The 17,788-nt window shown below is 35.8% G+C and overlaps 2 protein-coding genes across 2 annotated transcripts; one reads left to right on the forward strand and one right to left on the reverse strand.

Annotated features, from left to right (window-relative positions):
- LOC130740825 (uncharacterized) lies at positions 1-1,185 on the reverse strand. Its single transcript, XM_057593535.1, has 2 exons — positions 507-1,185; positions 1-388 (listed from the first exon to the last, which is right to left on the reverse strand). The coding sequence occupies exons 1-2, from the start codon at positions 1,168-1,170 to the stop codon at positions 306-308; spliced, it is 747 nt and encodes a 248-aa protein (XP_057449518.1). The 5' UTR covers positions 1,171-1,185; the 3' UTR covers positions 1-305.
- Positions 1,186-5,328: 4,143 nt separating this feature from the next.
- Positions 5,329-10,427, forward strand: LOC130740826 (uncharacterized). The gene is made up of 13 exons (XM_057593536.1): positions 5,329-5,662; positions 6,165-6,203; positions 6,292-6,434; positions 6,649-6,724; positions 7,184-7,484; positions 7,574-7,683; positions 7,818-7,865; positions 7,993-8,196; positions 8,459-8,560; positions 8,863-8,993; positions 9,171-9,303; positions 9,886-10,035; positions 10,127-10,427. The coding sequence occupies exons 1-13, from the start codon at positions 5,466-5,468 to the stop codon at positions 10,149-10,151; spliced, it is 1,659 nt and encodes a 552-aa protein (XP_057449519.1). The 5' UTR covers positions 5,329-5,465; the 3' UTR covers positions 10,152-10,427.
- Positions 10,428-17,788: the final 7,361 nt, after the last annotated feature.

Raw genomic sequence — 17,788 nt, forward strand, 5'->3', positions numbered from 1 at the left:
TACTGCAATTCTACCATCTTATTATAAGAATTATTTATAGATCTACCTTAGTCATAGATATACTGGACAAGCAAAATACAAATAAAAAAGCTACCGACAGTTCCACATATTAATAAACTAACTAGCTAACTTTGGTGCGAGATAATTCGGTGGTTAATCTAGGTCCGCATTCGGACCGGTTCGGTGAGCAATCGTTTTCATCATTCATATCAATCATCACTGCGAGATTGGTTCTGTGGTTAACTGTGCCAATTAACCATGGTTCGGTTAATCACGGTTCAACAATCACATCATTCATCACGATTTCAGCATGAACTCTGGCGCACCGCACAAGCAACCACCTGTGCCCACTGCCTCAGCCGTGTCTTCACCGTTTGAGGATCATCATCTAAAAATCAACAACAACGAAATCTAGATTAGCAAAATTGAAAACCAGAGCGATCATGATCATGATTAAGAATGAAATTAGGTTTAATTAATTGAGAAATTGAGGAATAACTGTTTACCAGTTCCAAAGATGGCGGTGCGGGGACTACTGATTGGGGAAGGTGTACTTTCGCGATCAGAGGCGGCGGAGGAAGAAGGCGCCGTCGCGGTTGGGGGTTTATGGAAGCGTGATTCACTGTAGCTTTTGTTGACGGCATGGTAGAGTTCAAGAGCAGGTAACGTATCAGAGAGGCGGCGATCGAGTTCTACTTCAGGTGAGGATTCAAATCCGAAGCCTAATTCAATGCAGGCCTTGAGTTCATCAACATCCTCATCCGTCACGCTCTTTGTGCGGCGATTCTTCCAGTTTCCTTTACGGCGGAGCCACGCCTCGTTGCGGCACACATCCGGCGACCACGATCGCTGCTTTAGAAGCGGCGAGGCAGAGGAAGGATGCATGAGCGGGGGGCGGTGGAGGAGGAAGGCTGGTGGCGGATCGCGTGGAGGATCTTCGAAATCGGAATCGGACATGGCGGCGGCGACGGTGGTGGTGCGGTGGTTGTGCGGAGGTCGAGGGACCTCGCACGGAGAGTTGGGAGGGAGCGCTATGGCTTCGTTAGGTTTTGGGTTCGGCGGTTTTGAATTGGAATAGGGAGGAAGAGATTTAAGGCGTGAGTTGTGTGGTGTGGTGAGGTGGTGGATCAACATTGAAGACCTTGTCTCTCTTTCATTGGTCCACGTCATGATGACCTGTCTTTTCCTTTTTTTCTCTCTCTTCGTTGGCCTGCTTTGCTTGCTTGGCGTATAAATATCGTATATTTTTTATTTATTAACTTAACAGGTCACCCAATCAATACAACTCTTCTGCCATTTCACCAAAACATAATCAATTACTGCATTATTTAGTTTATACACTTGTTTATTAGTACCTTGCGCACAAAGAGTTATAATTATATTTTAATTTGATTCTATTCAAAAAATAATAATGTTATAGCTTAATGCCCAAGAAATTAATCGCTCAAGATATTCGGTGTAATTGATGAGTCAGAGTTATACATGAAGTTAGCTGGAGTATTTAATGGGTTTTCAATTAAATAAACGGGAAATCTGGAATTGCTTGCTTCCAATTTACGACATATCTCTTGGTGTTTATTTAAATTACGGACAAAATATATTACCGTAAAAGTGATTTCTCTAGCTATCATGTGTTAAGATGATACGAGGTTTTCGATTAGCTGTGTTTCCGTCTATTAGAACAATCATAATCAATAATCATAATTATATATTAAATTCTATTTTGAATTTGTCATTTCGTATATCACGTACGTTACATTCACTACTAGTAAATTTAATAAATAAACAGCATGAGTCACGGAGTTGATCATTCTTTTTATTAATAGAATTTTCTCAAAACAACCTAATGTTCTATGTTGATTTGTTGATAATTCTCTTTACTTTGAATAGAATATCCATCCGTGATTTGGTCAAATATGAGACAACTTTGAACGTGTAATCCTTGATAGCAACTTGAAATTTTTTCTTTCCTCTTCTGAAAACGAACCTTCTTCATTTTATTTAAGAACGAAATGAATTTATATAGTAATGACAATAATTCATCACTAGTGGGACGTTTATATGATTTATTTGAATATAGTTGAGTTTTTTGAATTATTTATTTCAATGCTAGCTTCATTGTTTTTGAAGTCACAACTTGATAATAGCATACACAAATATATGAGTTTGAGATTTTTATCCTAAAAACCAATAGTAGATGGTCAGCCCGACTCAACCCAGTTTTAACGGATTAATTATGATTTTGATCTATATGTCTCACGAGTCGACTTGTTACCCTAATATGAGAAAGTTTAATTCCATCTTTAGATTTGAAAACCATTGAACTCTTACTTTATTCCTAATACACAAAATACTCATCCTACGCAATTGCCTCATCACCAAACATGCAATTTCAAATTTCCTTTTAGAGGAAATCTCGAAGGTATACAAGGTTCGGTCAAAATTGCAACGTTTCCTATACTAATAAGGAATATTTCGTGGACTTTGCTAATGTTTCAATCATCAACTTTGGGAAACTAATAGTATGATCAAACATATATATTCTTTAGAGACATATTTAAAGTTGAGTATAAGACAATGCTATTTCTATCTTTGTAAATAAGCTAGCCGTGTTGTATACTACGTACTATCATCCATAGGGATTGCTAATTTCAGTTAATACCACTCCATGTGGACCGTGATACCCTTGTTCTGGTTGTTAGGTTAAAGGGTCAACACATCACAAAATCATGAACCCACTTGAAATAATCTTAATTTGGGCCTACATTTACCATATTTTTCTTCTGGTGCTTATTACTAATTGAGTATATGCGTACGAAGATGCCGCATAGTTGCCATATATTATTATTTTCTTTTGAAAGTATAGATGCCATATATTATTAGAACAAAATAACTTAATTGAGTCTAGTGTCGACAGCAGGAGTCCCAGGTTATACATAATCATTCACTTATGGTAGAATTATTTATAAATACAATAACCTCAAAAGCTTGTCAAGTACTCTTTTTTTTTTTTGAAAGGAGCTTGTCAAGTACTCAATGGGATTATGTATTAGTAGATTAATACTCACACACTCAATGGGAAATCACGCGTAAGCAATTTTGTTTACAAAACTTACGCGTGAGCAAAACTTATCTCATATAGATCAGGCATGATAAATTTTCTTTAATACTAACTACCCATTTTTCCGAAAAATTGCGGTTTTTGTTTTAGACACTCTTCAATTTTTTCAAAAAATCTGTTATTTTAGAAAATCAATGCATTTGTTTCTATTTTTTTCTTTTAAACCCTCATTTAATAAAGAGCAAAGCTACAGGACACGGAGGAAAACAGACACGAGTAGCACGATTAGGCAATCTAACCAATCAAAGTCGGTGAAAATAAATTTGAGGAGAGAGGAAAATCAGGTAACTAATCAACAAACAATTGAAATATTCATTGTCGTGACTTTCGTGGACGGGTTCCTCGTGTCTTATAGAATTTTCCTTTAATAAATTTTCTCTCACTTATCACATTTCATATGAACCAACCACATTCTTCTCTATCTAAGGTAGAATTTAATAGTTGCACATAATCCATATATTACTACTACAATTAAATAAGAGTATTTTAGTAACATTTGTACTACCAATAATTATTATCTTACTATTTGTGTCACAACTTTAAACAACAATCTTTCTAAAACAGATTGAGTAAATGTCAAAATCGATCGTATAAGACTTAGGTGTGTTTGACCATTTTTTAACTTAAAAACTCCTTAAAAGTAAAAGTTGGGTCAACTACATTTAAGAATAAACTCTATGAAAAATAAGTAATCTTTTTTGTTGAAGAAAAAAATTATAATGAGCTTTTTCGAAAAAAGAAGAAAAAAAAACTATTACGAGTTTTCTTAAAAAAAAACTTATGCTTTTATAAAGGTTAATTAAAGTGTCGTGCTCTTATTTAGGTGGTTTCTCTACATCACCTCCACCCTTGTCACCTCGCTGTGACCACCACCACCTCCTTCTTCGCCACATTCACCATCTACCACCATCGCCACAACCATCTAAACAATCAATAAGGCCACCCTCGTCCACCACCACCACCACCGTTGTCGCCGCCACCATCTTGACGCCCCACCACCGTCGCTGCCACCACCATCATCCTTACCACCCTCCTACTTCATTGCTACCTTCACCCTCCACCATCACCGCCACCATTAATAAGGTCATCGCCATCCACCATTAACACAATTGCTACCACTTCCACGACCATCGTCGCAACAAGGTAACATCCATCTCCATCACCACCAACAAGTCCATCATTAGCACCACCCCTCCACTATCGCTACCACCTCCACCATCCCACCGTCACCACCAAACCTCCACAATTATCATTGTCATCATGACCACATCTACCACCAGCACTATCTCCACCCTTCACCGCAACCTCCACCGTCATCACCCCTCTACCACCACTGCCAACACCGTCCTCCAACACTTTCATCATTGTCACTGTCATCTCAACCTTATACCACCACCTCCAAAATATCATCTTGCTGCCATCACCTCTACATCACTACCACCATCATTGCTTTCATACCATAACCACCATTGTCATAGGATCATTACAAAAAAAAAAGTCATTGACATAGGATAACAACCACCTCCACTATTATTGTTGTTGCTACCACCTCCACTATAACCGTCGCCTCCCCTACTACCAAGTAACCATTATTTCACCTCTGTTGTCACCGCTGACGTTCACCACCTCAACTACCTAACCCATTTACTATGGTGTTGTGTGATTACTCATTATCGTGAATTTACAAACTGAAAAATAGCCTTTGAATAAAAGTAACGTTTGGAATACAATAAATAAAATTGACAAATATTACTTTTTCTTAAAGCTCTTATTTTGAGTTCAATTTAAAAGTTACTTTTAAGACATAAAAAAGTTGGACGAAACAGAACCTTACGGTATACCAACAAGTCTAAGCACAGTTAATTAGTAGATAACTAAGTTCAATAAGCATTCAGTCGAGAGTTTTACCAGAGTGTTTTTCAACTTTACTCTTGCGAGACAAATTTTTATTTTATTTTTGGTACATCAGACCTTTCCCTCTCTGACTTATATGTCAATCAGCTTTAATAATTTCCCATCATAAATGGAGATATAAAATCTGTGAATTTGGGTCATTCGGGTTTTTTTTTTCTTTGGTCAATTCGGGTTTAAGTTACAACCGAAGACCATATCGGGTTTAAGTTTTATTGTTGGGCCCACGAACCCGTAATCCAGGTCCAATAGGAAAAACCGCCACGTAGAAGGCGAGATAGCTCGCTGGAAAAGAAGCATGTGGCAGTGGAATTGAGGATTCATTTTCATCCATCGGGTTGGTGTGTCAATCAATCAAATCTCGTGGAATCAAAATTAGGGTTTCCTTTCCATCGATTGCGAGGAAGACGAAGAAGAAGAAGGAGAAGGAACGATGTGGCACGAGGCGAGGAGGTCGGAGAAGAAGGTCCACGACATGATGGACGCGGCTCGAAAGCGAGCACAGAGACGAGCCGTTTACCTTGCCAAGAGGCGCGGCGATCCTCAACAATCCATTCAGCTCGTTGGCTTCCGTTCCCGAACCTATCGAGACGACGCACTTTACCAAGCTACCCAGGATCAGCAGGGCCTGTTAGTCTCTCTTCCTTTTCTCTTTCCGTGGGCACTTTCCTTTTTTACCGCTAACTAATCATCGTTTATAGGATCGCTTCAAATCTTTCAAGTTGATTTGATTAAGTTTTTGGAATTCATGATGTAATTTGCTGTTTTTAGGGTATTCACATGCAGATTTTAGTTTACTTTTTTAATGTAGTTGATATTATTCTTAGCTCGATTTGTTTCTATTAAATTATACACATAATTAATTTTTAAAGTCTTCAATTTGATTTAAGATCATAAGAGAAGAAATAATTTCATCAGCTTAAAGTGGTTCCTGCAATGTAAGCTGATTTTTTGTACAATTAAGGGCTGAAGTAGTATGGTGTGTTAATCAATGTGCTGGTTTGATAATGATATGAAGTCCCTTTTGTTAATTGTTAAAGATATCATGTATGATAACTATATCCTCTGAAGTTACTTTAGTTGCAAAATGCACTTCATTTAAGGCTGACTTGGTTGTGCATTTCTGTCTCAGGATACCTTGGAACGGGAAACAGGATATATTGATTGACAGGTCACAATCTTTCTTCTGTTCTCATGAATGCTGTTATGTAGATTTGATTAGTCATATTAAACTTACTGCTTATCCTATGTCTTGGCAGATTTGATGGCCGTGCTCTACTTGATTTCATTCGGGATAGTAGTCATAGGCGGGTCCAGGAGAAGTCTGAAGAAGAAGAAGAATTAGAAGAGTTTGTTAATTTTGAGCGTTATCGGGATTTAATAAAGCATCGGCGTAGAGGATGTCGGTACTTTTTTATTTCTCGACAACGAGTTTGATTCTGATAACCTCTAGTAGTTTGCTTATTGTTGTTTTTGTATCTATTCTTTTCCTTCTCCATTGTCCATCGACTAATCAACTATTCATGATAAAGCAATACATACAAAAGGTTGTATCTATGACATCTAGGGAGTAATTTTCAAGCTGTATTTACAAACTAGGTTTTTAATCTGAACAGTTACTGATGAAGAGGCTTTGCAACATGTAAATCAAGAGATGGAGGCCAAGTCTGCTCTTCCATTTATGTCAGACAGGTACCCCTTTCAATCATATTTAACTAGTTGTTTAGTCATTTAATGCCGAAAAGGAATAATGTATCAATAAATGCGCATAGACATGGTTTGCATATGTAAAAAAGTTATAATCTATTGGGTTTGAGTTTGTTTCCAGGTTCTCAATGCAAAGTCATAGTAATTTTCTTAAGCAATATCTTATAACAGTATTTTGTTTCCATAAAATACTCTGATTATTTTGAGTGTTTCCATTGAATTGCTTTTGGTTTTTTCAATGGATCCACTGTTTGACTTTGTTTCTATCTAATTTTGGAAGAGTAGTTTTAACATATTGTTCATGAAATAGTTTGCAGTCCATTTTTTTAAAAATTTAGTCCTTGAGGATTCGTCATCGCTTTTATCTGCAACTTTTTATGATATGTTATTGGAATACTTCATGATAGATAAGCTTATTTTGTTTACCCTCATGTGCATTTGTAGATCTAATTTGCCACAGCCTGCTGCAAACAAAGGATCCTATTCACAGGTTGGGTTTTCTTATGGTGGGAATGGAAAAGAAGAATCCCAGATTTCAGATGATGATGATGATAATGACAATGAGGAAGACGAAGACGACGAGGATGATGAGGATTTTAACAGTGATGATAGTAATGATGAAGGAATGGAGATAATTGCAAAAGAATTTGGGGTTAAGAGATACGGTTGGCTTGTTTACATGGATAAGAAAGCTAAGGAAGAAGAAAAAAGGCAAAAAGAGATGATCAAAGGTGACCCTGCAATTGTAAGTGGAACATTCTTAGTAAGAATGAATAATATTTTTGTTAAGAGTATTGTACAGATGTTCTTTACTGGCATATATAATTTGTGTAGAGAAAGCTGAGTCGTAAGGAAAGGAGAAAGGCTTCTCAGATTGAAAGGGAGAGGGAGAGAGAATCTACACGGGTATCTGGAACTCGTGTGCTGCACCATGATCCCTATCGGTAATATTAATATTTTCATGTTTTCATATTGACCAAAGAATATAGTATATTTTTCTCATCGGCAAGCTTGATAGCTGTTCATTTTTTATTTCTTGTATACCTGTCTTAGTTACGCACTCAATCTATATATGCAGGGAACCCAGGCGAAGTCCTACTTATGAAGCTTATTCTCGTTCCAGAAGGTATACCACTGCTTGTCAAGGTCTTTCTGGTTGATGTTATTTATGTCTTATGTATTAATTTTACGGATTGCTCATACTTATTTTGAAGGAAGTCTTATTAGTTATGATTGTCATTTTCAACTTACAGGTCAAGGTCGCGGTCCTACTCTCCGTCACACTCGAGGCGTTATTCTCGCAGTAGTCATTCTGATGATATTTACCGAAGCAAACCAAGGACTCCTAAAATAGAATACATTACTGAATTTGGGGGCTCTGGAGAAACAGCTGAACCCAGGCGTGAAGGATTTTCTCCGCCACGATCTCCTCCATCTCATGTTGATATGTTAAACCGGTCGGAGCACTGGACCTTTAATTCTTGCAAGATAGATTGGACAGTCTTTTCTCTGCGCAGCATAACACCTATATTGTTTGCCTGAGGCATTTTTTTTGGTTTAGAATAGATCAGGACTAGGGTTGTGAGGGTAACTGCCAAAAGGAGGAGGGAGGCTTCCTATTTAAAGCTCATTGTTCCTTGAAATGAATTTTGCATAACTAACTGTGAGTTGCATGGAAATATCACGGAGATTTTTTCTAATTCCTCTACTGTCTTCCAGGTCATCATCTGGTTGCATACTTGAGGCATTGCATGTCGATCCTGCTTCTGGTGTATCTATTGATAAGGATAAGGGCACTAAAGTATGGAAGCCATCAGTGAGGTATGCTATCACCCAACTGTGTTTATGTGAAGGGAGTTTTATTGTATATGGTTTTTGTGGTACCCTCTGTTTCATTAACCATTAGATTTCCTATGAACATTCTTCCATGTCCATCTGACAGTTATAATGCTGCAAATTAATCATGGGTTATTTCTGCTTTATGTTCCTTATTTCTTTCTTCAGCTTGTTTCTTAGGGGTATTGCAAATGGATATTTCATTTTTTCTTTTAGTTGTCTTTCCTTTCTTCAATATGAATATCTTTTTATTTTTATTTTTCTTATTGCTGTTCTCTTTTCCACAGCACTTCATCAGCATTAGCAAAATTGAAGGCAAGTGGTTCTGGAGGGCCCTTGAAACCTCTACAAGGGGAGAAGAAAGAAACTCCTCAAGAAAGACTCAAAAGGATCATGAACAGGCAACTAACCAAACAAAGTATGACTGTTTGTATAATTTATTTTAGTTACGTATCAAAAGAAATTTGAAACATATTCTGTTTTACTGCACTACTTCTCTTTGCATTCTACTCATTCTTTTCCGGAGCAAGTCTAGCGGGATTTATGTAAATTCTAAATCTGTTCGTGATATAATTGCAAGTGTTTCTCTGTGTAGTTAAGAAGGATACTGCGGCAGAACTGGCCAAGAAAAAGGAACAGGAGAAGCAGAGACAGGAAAAGCTCGCTGAATCTAATCGATTGAGTCGGTATAGACACCGCAGCAGGAGTAACAGCCGTTCCCCTCCAAGGTATTTCATCACACTCTGCACACGTTAGATGATTGTGTGCATTTTGATTTAATGTATTATTCACAAGATAAAAATCTGTAGCCTATGGTTTAATGTAACGGGGTTCAGAATACATGACCTTTGTTATTAAGAGTTTAAGACAACAGTTGCCTCTAGTTGACTTGGCAAAATTGACCTAATTTTCCTTTAGGAACATCAGTTTTTTCTGCTGTTAACTTATATTAGATAACTGGCCAACGTTTTCTGTTTTATGGGTCACAAGTTCAAGGATATATATATACTATTGGATAAATATTAAATACAAAGTTGAGGGGTACCTTCATTCCCAACCCTGATGCCCCCTAGGTGGTGTGATTCCTCACTGGTGCTGTTGTTCTGTATTTCATTTTAATCAAATGACTGTATAATGTATACTGAGTGACTTGTAATTTAAAGTAATACCATTAACATGTTAGTAGATTTCTGAGATGGGTGACTAGTGGAATGGGTAACAATTAGTCAAATTGCTGTTAAGTCAGTACATAGAGCCCTGCTGTGTATTTTTCTCATTTATTAGTATTGAGATTATATGATTTACTGCAGAAGATACAGACGTAGTAGAAGTCCAAGTAGAAGCAGGAGTTCCAGAAGACATTATTCTTCTTCTCGTTCTGGTTCCCCGTCCCCTTCACGAACTCATTCCCGGTCTCGCTCCCGGTCTCGTTCTCGATCCCCTTATTCCCGTTCTCCCAGGTAATCAACTTGGTTTTTATTTGTCTATGCCTTGAAAGTTATGCCACAGCATCATCTTAATCATGAAAGACTGACTCAGAACACATTTCAGGAAAAGAAACCGTTCAAGGCACTGATGGGATGCTGTATGCATGTAGAAAGGCTGATAAATTTGTGTGCAATTTGTTTATATATGAATTTTACTACTTCGAATTGGATGTTGTGTTGGAAATTGCAGTAGGCAATCTTTTTGTGCATGTCGCTGAATCATTTGGTAATGTATATTTATACGAATGAATTGAGTAATTTTATATCTCAGTCGTATGAGGTACATATTTCTCAGTCGTACAGACTTCAACCTGTATTTTTTCAGTTCCAGTGGTAAACAGTGAAAGGATTGGTAATTGACTTCATTATTAATTGCAATCATAATGAGTTGCATTAGAGCATCTCCAATGCAAGGTTCTTAGTTCTTATTTTTTAGTTAAGAACTAAGAACTGAGTTCTTAACCATTGTAGGAGATGACGTGAAGTTCTTAGTTCTTAAAAATAAGAACTAGGTTCTTATATAAGATGTTTTACTTTTTGAGTTCTTAGTATGAAAAGTTAATTTTTTCTCTCTCATTCATCAATTCATTTAATTTAAATATTGAATTAACATTTAAATTTAAATCAAAATTATATGAAAGTAAAAAATATTACTACTATAATGATATTGTGGGACCAAATGAATAATGCTAAGAACTAAGAACTCATGGTTGGAGCAAAATCTGCATAGAGTTGTTTAAGCACATGTGGCAGTATGGGCCCACATGAATAGTGTTAAAAACTAAGAAATAAGAACTAGCATTGGAGATGCTCTTAGTCAAGTGGAATGAGACTCTGCTTGTACTTATTTCAAAGATTGACAACCCAGTTAGAATTCAACAATTTTGCCATATTTCTCTGTATATTGTTTACATATTTCTCTGTATATTGTTTACAAGATATTGACCAAAGTTAATGCAAATCGCGTCAAGTGTCAGATAACTTCAATTATTTTTTTCTAATGAGTGGTGTTTTGTTCATTGGAAGCATTGTTCAAGGTTGACTTTCAGTAAACTTTTTTTTTTGGTCAAAAATTTCAGTAAGCTTGTGATAGACTTAGTTGGAGCTTCTTGAATTGAAAGTGTTGGGCCACTTCTGTGAGTTGATCATGCAATTTGTTGCTTGTAATATTGTATTGTAAATTCGAAACTATATTTAGCCTAGAACTAAATAATTATCAGCAAATAGCAAAAGACACGCTTTTAAATTTGGCGTTATTCAACTAACTGTTTTATTAAAAGGGTAAAATATTAATTTTATGTCTTTCCATAATTAAAATACTAAAGTTGACTTACTATTAAAGATCTTTAGAACAAAAAAAACTTTAAAGTGGCTGCTCAAGAACACTATCATCAAACTCAATGATGATCTTCATCAAACCTATGGTGGAACCAGAACCGATTCAAGATAAGAAGAATTATACAATAACTAAGGAATGCCCAATTTAAAGTACAATATCACATTAGATTTAGTTTTCTGTTTTTTGTAGATATAATATATTTTGCTCTCTATGAAAAACTTGATTCTCTAAAAAGCTAGTATAAATCTGATATATAAGAGTTCTAGCATGAATGCAGGGTTTAAACTAAGTATATATAGTCCATGGGGAGTCATGAACCTTAAGTGATATCAAACTTAAAAATGTAAAGTCTACTTTAGTGGTTTTTACCACGTTTACTTTGAAAAAAAAAATTGCCCTTGTTAATTTTAGTTGGTATGAACCTTTTTTTTTTGGTTAAATGCTGTTATGAACCTTAAGTGATATCAAACTTGAAAATGAACTATCACAAGCACATACCTACAACTAGAAAAATATAAAATTTATCTATATAAACTTGAATCTTTGTCTTTTCCAATCTTCATGGTCTTCAACATTTTTCTTCTTTGTTGATGATGTTCTCTTCATCAAAACCTAACAGTGGTCAAGAGACTCTTCTTCATATAACCTTGCGAGCCGTGACATCCCACAAGTGATATCCCTTAACACCGTCAACATATCTTTAGAATACGCAATTCCTAGATTTTAGATATAGTTTAGTTCTTTCGTGAGAGTTGTGTATCACGCGCACATATCATGTAGAGAAATTCGCAGTTAATGGCAACCGATTTATCACGTAACATAATTTTAATTGCTTTTGTTCATATCAAATTGACCATTCCTGCTGCTCTTCGCAATATAACTCTACTTCTCTCCATGATGGTCCTATTCATTGACATCTCCGCCTTCATTCATATGAAGCAAATTATGATAAGCAATTTGAGATTCTAAGAATTAAAATGTGATTGAATATGCCAATGGATGGAAAATCAAACTTTGTACTCAACTCATACAAACACACTCCTTATATATCTTCACAAAATGAACACCCCCAATATTCTCCTTTACTGAGTAGACCCTCCAATTGAAGTAGTCACTTTTTAGCATTAAAAAAAGACAAGTGGACAAGTCATCGAGTAAACAGATTCTACTCTACCTCTACCGTTAATAGTTGTGGCCCCATAGACAAATGAACTGAACTCTCAAGATATTTATAAATGGAAACACTAATGAGGAGTCACAAAAAGGTAGTTTAGTTGTGTAAAATTAGCTAGCAAATTGCTACTGCTACATGCTTCTTTTCGTGTGCCTCCCACTTTGTGTTTGTCTTTAGCATCTCTTTGAGCATTTCTTGAACCACACGGGATTTTTCCAGTATCTGATCTTAAAGCTAGCTAGCTACCTGCCATCAAGATCACGTCTAAAACTACACTTTATTCCGTCCTTTTCACACCGCACGCGTGCCTTCGTCCCTTGTGAAAGTGATCAATCGATATATAATGCTTGTTATAATCTCTCCCTAGCCTTTAATCTTCTATATATGCTCATCTTTACTTGATCCCTTGATCACTTTATTTTGAGACAAGCCTTGGAATATTTAACAATATACACCTTTATCTCACACGAGAGATTAGTATAATCTTTTATAAACTGAACTCAAGTAGTCCTAATCTAGCTATTATTTATCCTTAAAAAACAAAGACTTCAGCTAGCTAGGTAGGATTAACAAATAACTAAAGGTAATTAACATCTAATTTCCTATTCTCCCTATCTCCTCTGCTAGCTAGCTAACATTTTTGTTGGACAAGGAGAACCTCTAGTTGTTTAAAGAAATCCCCATCGCGCGAGGGATATTGTATCTTGTGGACCTTTTGGCTTTCCCCCGCTAGTTATGATTAAGCCTTTTTTTGGGTTCTATGTAATATATAACAACTATCACAATCCACTAATTATAAATCTGATAAAGACTTTTATCTTACGTATATTCTTGCAGATATATATATATCCTTAACTATATAGCTTGACCCCACTTAGTTAATTAAAATAAACTAGGTTCATAGCTATATAAGTGAAGCACATGGCGTGACGCCTTTTCTTAGTCAGCTTAATTAATGCACTCCTAATGTTCTAGAGTAGTTAATATCGTATATATTGTTCTGTTAAAAAAAATCATATATATTGTTCAAAACTGCTAAAAGTAGGTAAAGGTCCGTAGCCGACATATCATACTCCTTCTTCTAAGCATGCATTCACATATGATAATATACTCAAAAAAGGAGTGATAGCTATGCTAATTTTAACATTTTTTCTTTATCACCCTTCCGATAATTAATTGAAATTTTTGTGAGTCTCTTCTAAAATTTATCTTAGTAGTGGACATGTCATGAATTTCAACAAACTAATAAAAAATGTTAAAAATAGAATATTGAAATAATTGTTGTTAATATTTTTTACAAGAAAAACTATTATCATCAAGGACCACGTACACCTGACCAATCTGATCAGTGATTTGAGCGTACTCTCCCGATCAATACATTTTAGAAACGTATTGAAAAATGATTTGGAGGATATGTGTTGACAAACTAGTACTCTCAATAATTAGTCTAAATCAATTGTACTCTATACATAATGCTGATTACTGATAACCTAAATCATTAATTTGGTATGCATAAAAAACTCATTTTGCTGCGTAAAAAATATCACTTTGATGAAAGTTTTATTCATAAAGGAGTTATTTTTTCCACAGTAAAATGAGCATTTTGTGGCCATTAAAACTATCATTATCCATCATACGAAGAAAAATGTCATAAGAATCACTAACGCCTATTTACAGGTTAACGACAGCTTTTTTAAGATATTTATAAGTTATCGACGGTTAAATCTGTCTTAGACCGTAAATTTTTTAAAACCTACCAACTTACCTGTGTCATCGGTAACACAGCGAAATTTTACGAAAGTTTCTAAACCATTAGTAAAAAGAGGGATTGTCTAAATGACCCATGATAAAGTTTGAGTTAAATAACCCATCATCCAATCACATTGGAGATAAATGAGTTGGAATTCACATTGGAGATAAGTGAGTTGGAATTTCTATATTTTATTTATTAATTTATTTCCAACTCATTTATCTCTAATGTAATTGGATGATGGGTTATTTAACCCAAACTTTATCATGAGTCATTTAGACAACCCCATAAAAAGATCATCGATAATTATGTGTTTTTTTAGAGAATCAACAATTAAAATTAAAGGCAAATGTTTGTAGATTAATTTGAGAAAGACAGGCAAGCAATAGCCCATAACCCCCAACTTCCATATGTACCTTATATTGCATAATAGATCCACACACAAAAGATTTTGATATTTCATACTTCCCACGGCAAAGTATGGTGAACCTCCAAACGGTTCCTCACTCACTCAACCAAAAAATGTTCAGCTTTGCTTCTACATTTCTTCTTTTGTAGCTTACGATAAGGTCAGTTGAACATGCTAATTGGTCCATGCCTTACGATACAATGCATATATGTATGTTCAAATTCAAGACCACGCAAGCTTGTTGGTCAAGAGCACTCATAGAGAGAGCCAAACCCCACGAACCTTTTTCATCGAATAACCTAATTAATTAATAAAATAATGTTTGAAAAATGTATGCATGGATCCTCACCCACAAATAAAGGTTGATTAATACTACAAGTGGATGATCATAAAAGTCTTCTTCCTCTGAAGAAGAGTACAATAAAAGAACAAAGGATGGAACTTTTCTTTGAAAAGCACTTAAGTGAGAAAAATGGGCCATGTAAACCCCCCAAAAGTCGAACAAAGTCATATTCTTCAAATGGGATAAGAGGGAATGAGTGGCGCTGAAGTTGCTTCCAAACTGATTAAGATGTTTACTAAATGAATTATGTGAAGTTATGGACTGTGCAGGTGAGGGTTCAGATTGTAAATAGAAAATAGTGATTGAAGAACATACTCTTTCGTTCAAACTGTTATAAAATTTATTTCATACAGTAATAATTATCGCAAATATTAGTTTTTAGTAATATTAGTAAATTAGTGATTCTCAGAGTTCGAACAGTGGACCATTCACCCTTCATCCGAGCTAACCCTTATGTCTCTAACTCTTACTATAAAACACAAAATCGTTGACCGAATTCCATTTTTTACATATTTAATTTCTTTCATGAAATTGGTTCAATTAGTTTTAGGCCTTCATGCATGTGAGTATGTGACAGATATTGTTTTACCCCCTTCTCAATATCCCCAAAGTCTACGCAGGTTAACTGTATACATATAGTAATAGTACTATAGTAGTATAATACAGTATGGGAGAAAATCAATGTTTTGGTCACGTGCTTAGGGTCAGAAAGTGACCGTTAATATGCAATTTGACATCTTATTCAAATCTAAATTACTAAACAAAATTCTTTACAAATAAATTATGTAGCGCACTGCACGCGCATTGCAGCTAAGTGAGTGGAATAAAAAATGAAAATTCGTTCACTCAGACCACACCTCTCTTTTGAGGTGGAGAGGTGGAATGGTGAGAGAGATAGGAAAAAAAAACAAGTGAGAAAAAATATGAGATGTGATAGATGGTAAGATGAGAGAGATAGAAATAAAAAAAGATGAAAATGAAGTGTTTTAAAAATGAGGTGTGTATATATCATGACTCGTTCACTCATCAGCAAGGGTTTTTGTGGTTTGGGTTCAAGGAAAATTAACAAGACGAAGGATGTGTAGAGGATTTATTAACCTAAACGTGTGCTCTTCTCTCTATAAAAATGCAATGGGTAAATAGCCAAGTTGGTCCCTGAATGTGTTACCCGCCTTCAAGTTGGTCCCTAAACTTTCAAAATGCATCCTGCGGTCCCTGAATGTGACAAACGTCATTCAAATTAATCCTTGATGTGAAAAAAACAAACGACCGTTAACAAAATCTTTTTTTTTAAATTTTTTTGCCTAGTTGGATTGTCCACGTGGAACTAAAGTGTTGGGAAAACATTTGGAGTCAAATTAGTCACTGAATGTGGCAAACTAGTCCCAATATAAAATTCACAATTGGATTAAATATGTTTTTCCAAACTCAAGAACAAGAACAAAAACCTAGAAAATTAAACTCTCAAATCCATAAATAATAAGTAAAACCCAAAAAATTAATCCCCCATCTTCTTTTTCATTTCCAATTAGATGGTGCTAACACCTAATTACAAGAAATGAAGACAAAGCAATGCCAGAAATAGAAGATTCAAGAAGAAAGAAAATAAAACAAAATCCCACCCTTACTATCATCCTGCCTTCCATCTTAAATTCCCCAGCGACAGTCAAAGCACAACCCGCACCTAGCCATCGATCAAAGAGCACTTGGATTCAGAAGGATCATTGTTTCCTACAATCACCATTTGTAGACAAATAACCCATAAACACAAAAGCAAACCACACCCTTTCTCCGAGGAATTGACACATTAAAGAATCAAAAAGACAAAATCACACGCAGATCATGTAAGTGCTGCTGTTAAACACCTGAAGTTTCAGTAAGATGAACAGAGACAAAAAAAAATTTAACAGAGAAAAACCCCCAAATTGAAAACCCAAAAAAAAATAGAGATATACAACTCAAATCCCCGCTCTTTCAACCACCAACAACCTCAAAAAATCCAAAAATCCAAGACCCATTAAGCAATTCCGATAAATCATGCCACTAGGTCGATTTCATGAAACAAGGAAACACAAGAACCACGAGCATCCACTGCAACATCAACATAATAGGAAAAGGAAGAGGAAACGAATGTGATGAAATCAGAGCACCGCACCCGATCTGTTGGGTTTTCATTGTTTGGAGAGAAAAGCTTCAGATCGGTGATGAAGGGGATTGATTTGGGAAGAGAGGAGGTGGCTGAGCGCGATTAAGGTCGTGGTGATGAAGGTGGCAGCGCGTTTAATCCGGGAGGAGGGGAGATACGGTGCTGGTGCAATCTGGATGGAGGGGAAGCGATGGTGGGATGATCGAGTTTGACGGCGGAGGAAGATGGTGGTGCTAATTCATGTTGGTTATGGTGTGGTGTTGATGTGATGATGAAGACGGTGAAATGATGAAGACTAATTTAGGGCTAGAGTTTTTTTATTTACTAAAATTGTTTTTATTTTATTTTATGGGTTTAATTGAAAGAGGGACTAAATTGAAGTTTATCCTTTTCCCCAAATTTTACATGTGGACACTCCAGCATGGAAAAAAAATCCATGTCAGCAGTTCTGTTAACGTCCGTCAACGATTTTAACCCCAGAGACTAACTTGAATGTCTTTTGCCACATTCAGGGACCGCGTGATGCATTTTAGAAGTTTAGGGACCAATTTGAAGGCGGTTGACA

Source organism: Lotus japonicus, chromosome 2 (assembly GCF_012489685.1).
Source record: "Lotus japonicus ecotype B-129 chromosome 2, LjGifu_v1.2".
NCBI lineage: Eukaryota > Viridiplantae > Streptophyta > Magnoliopsida > Fabales > Fabaceae > Lotus > Lotus japonicus.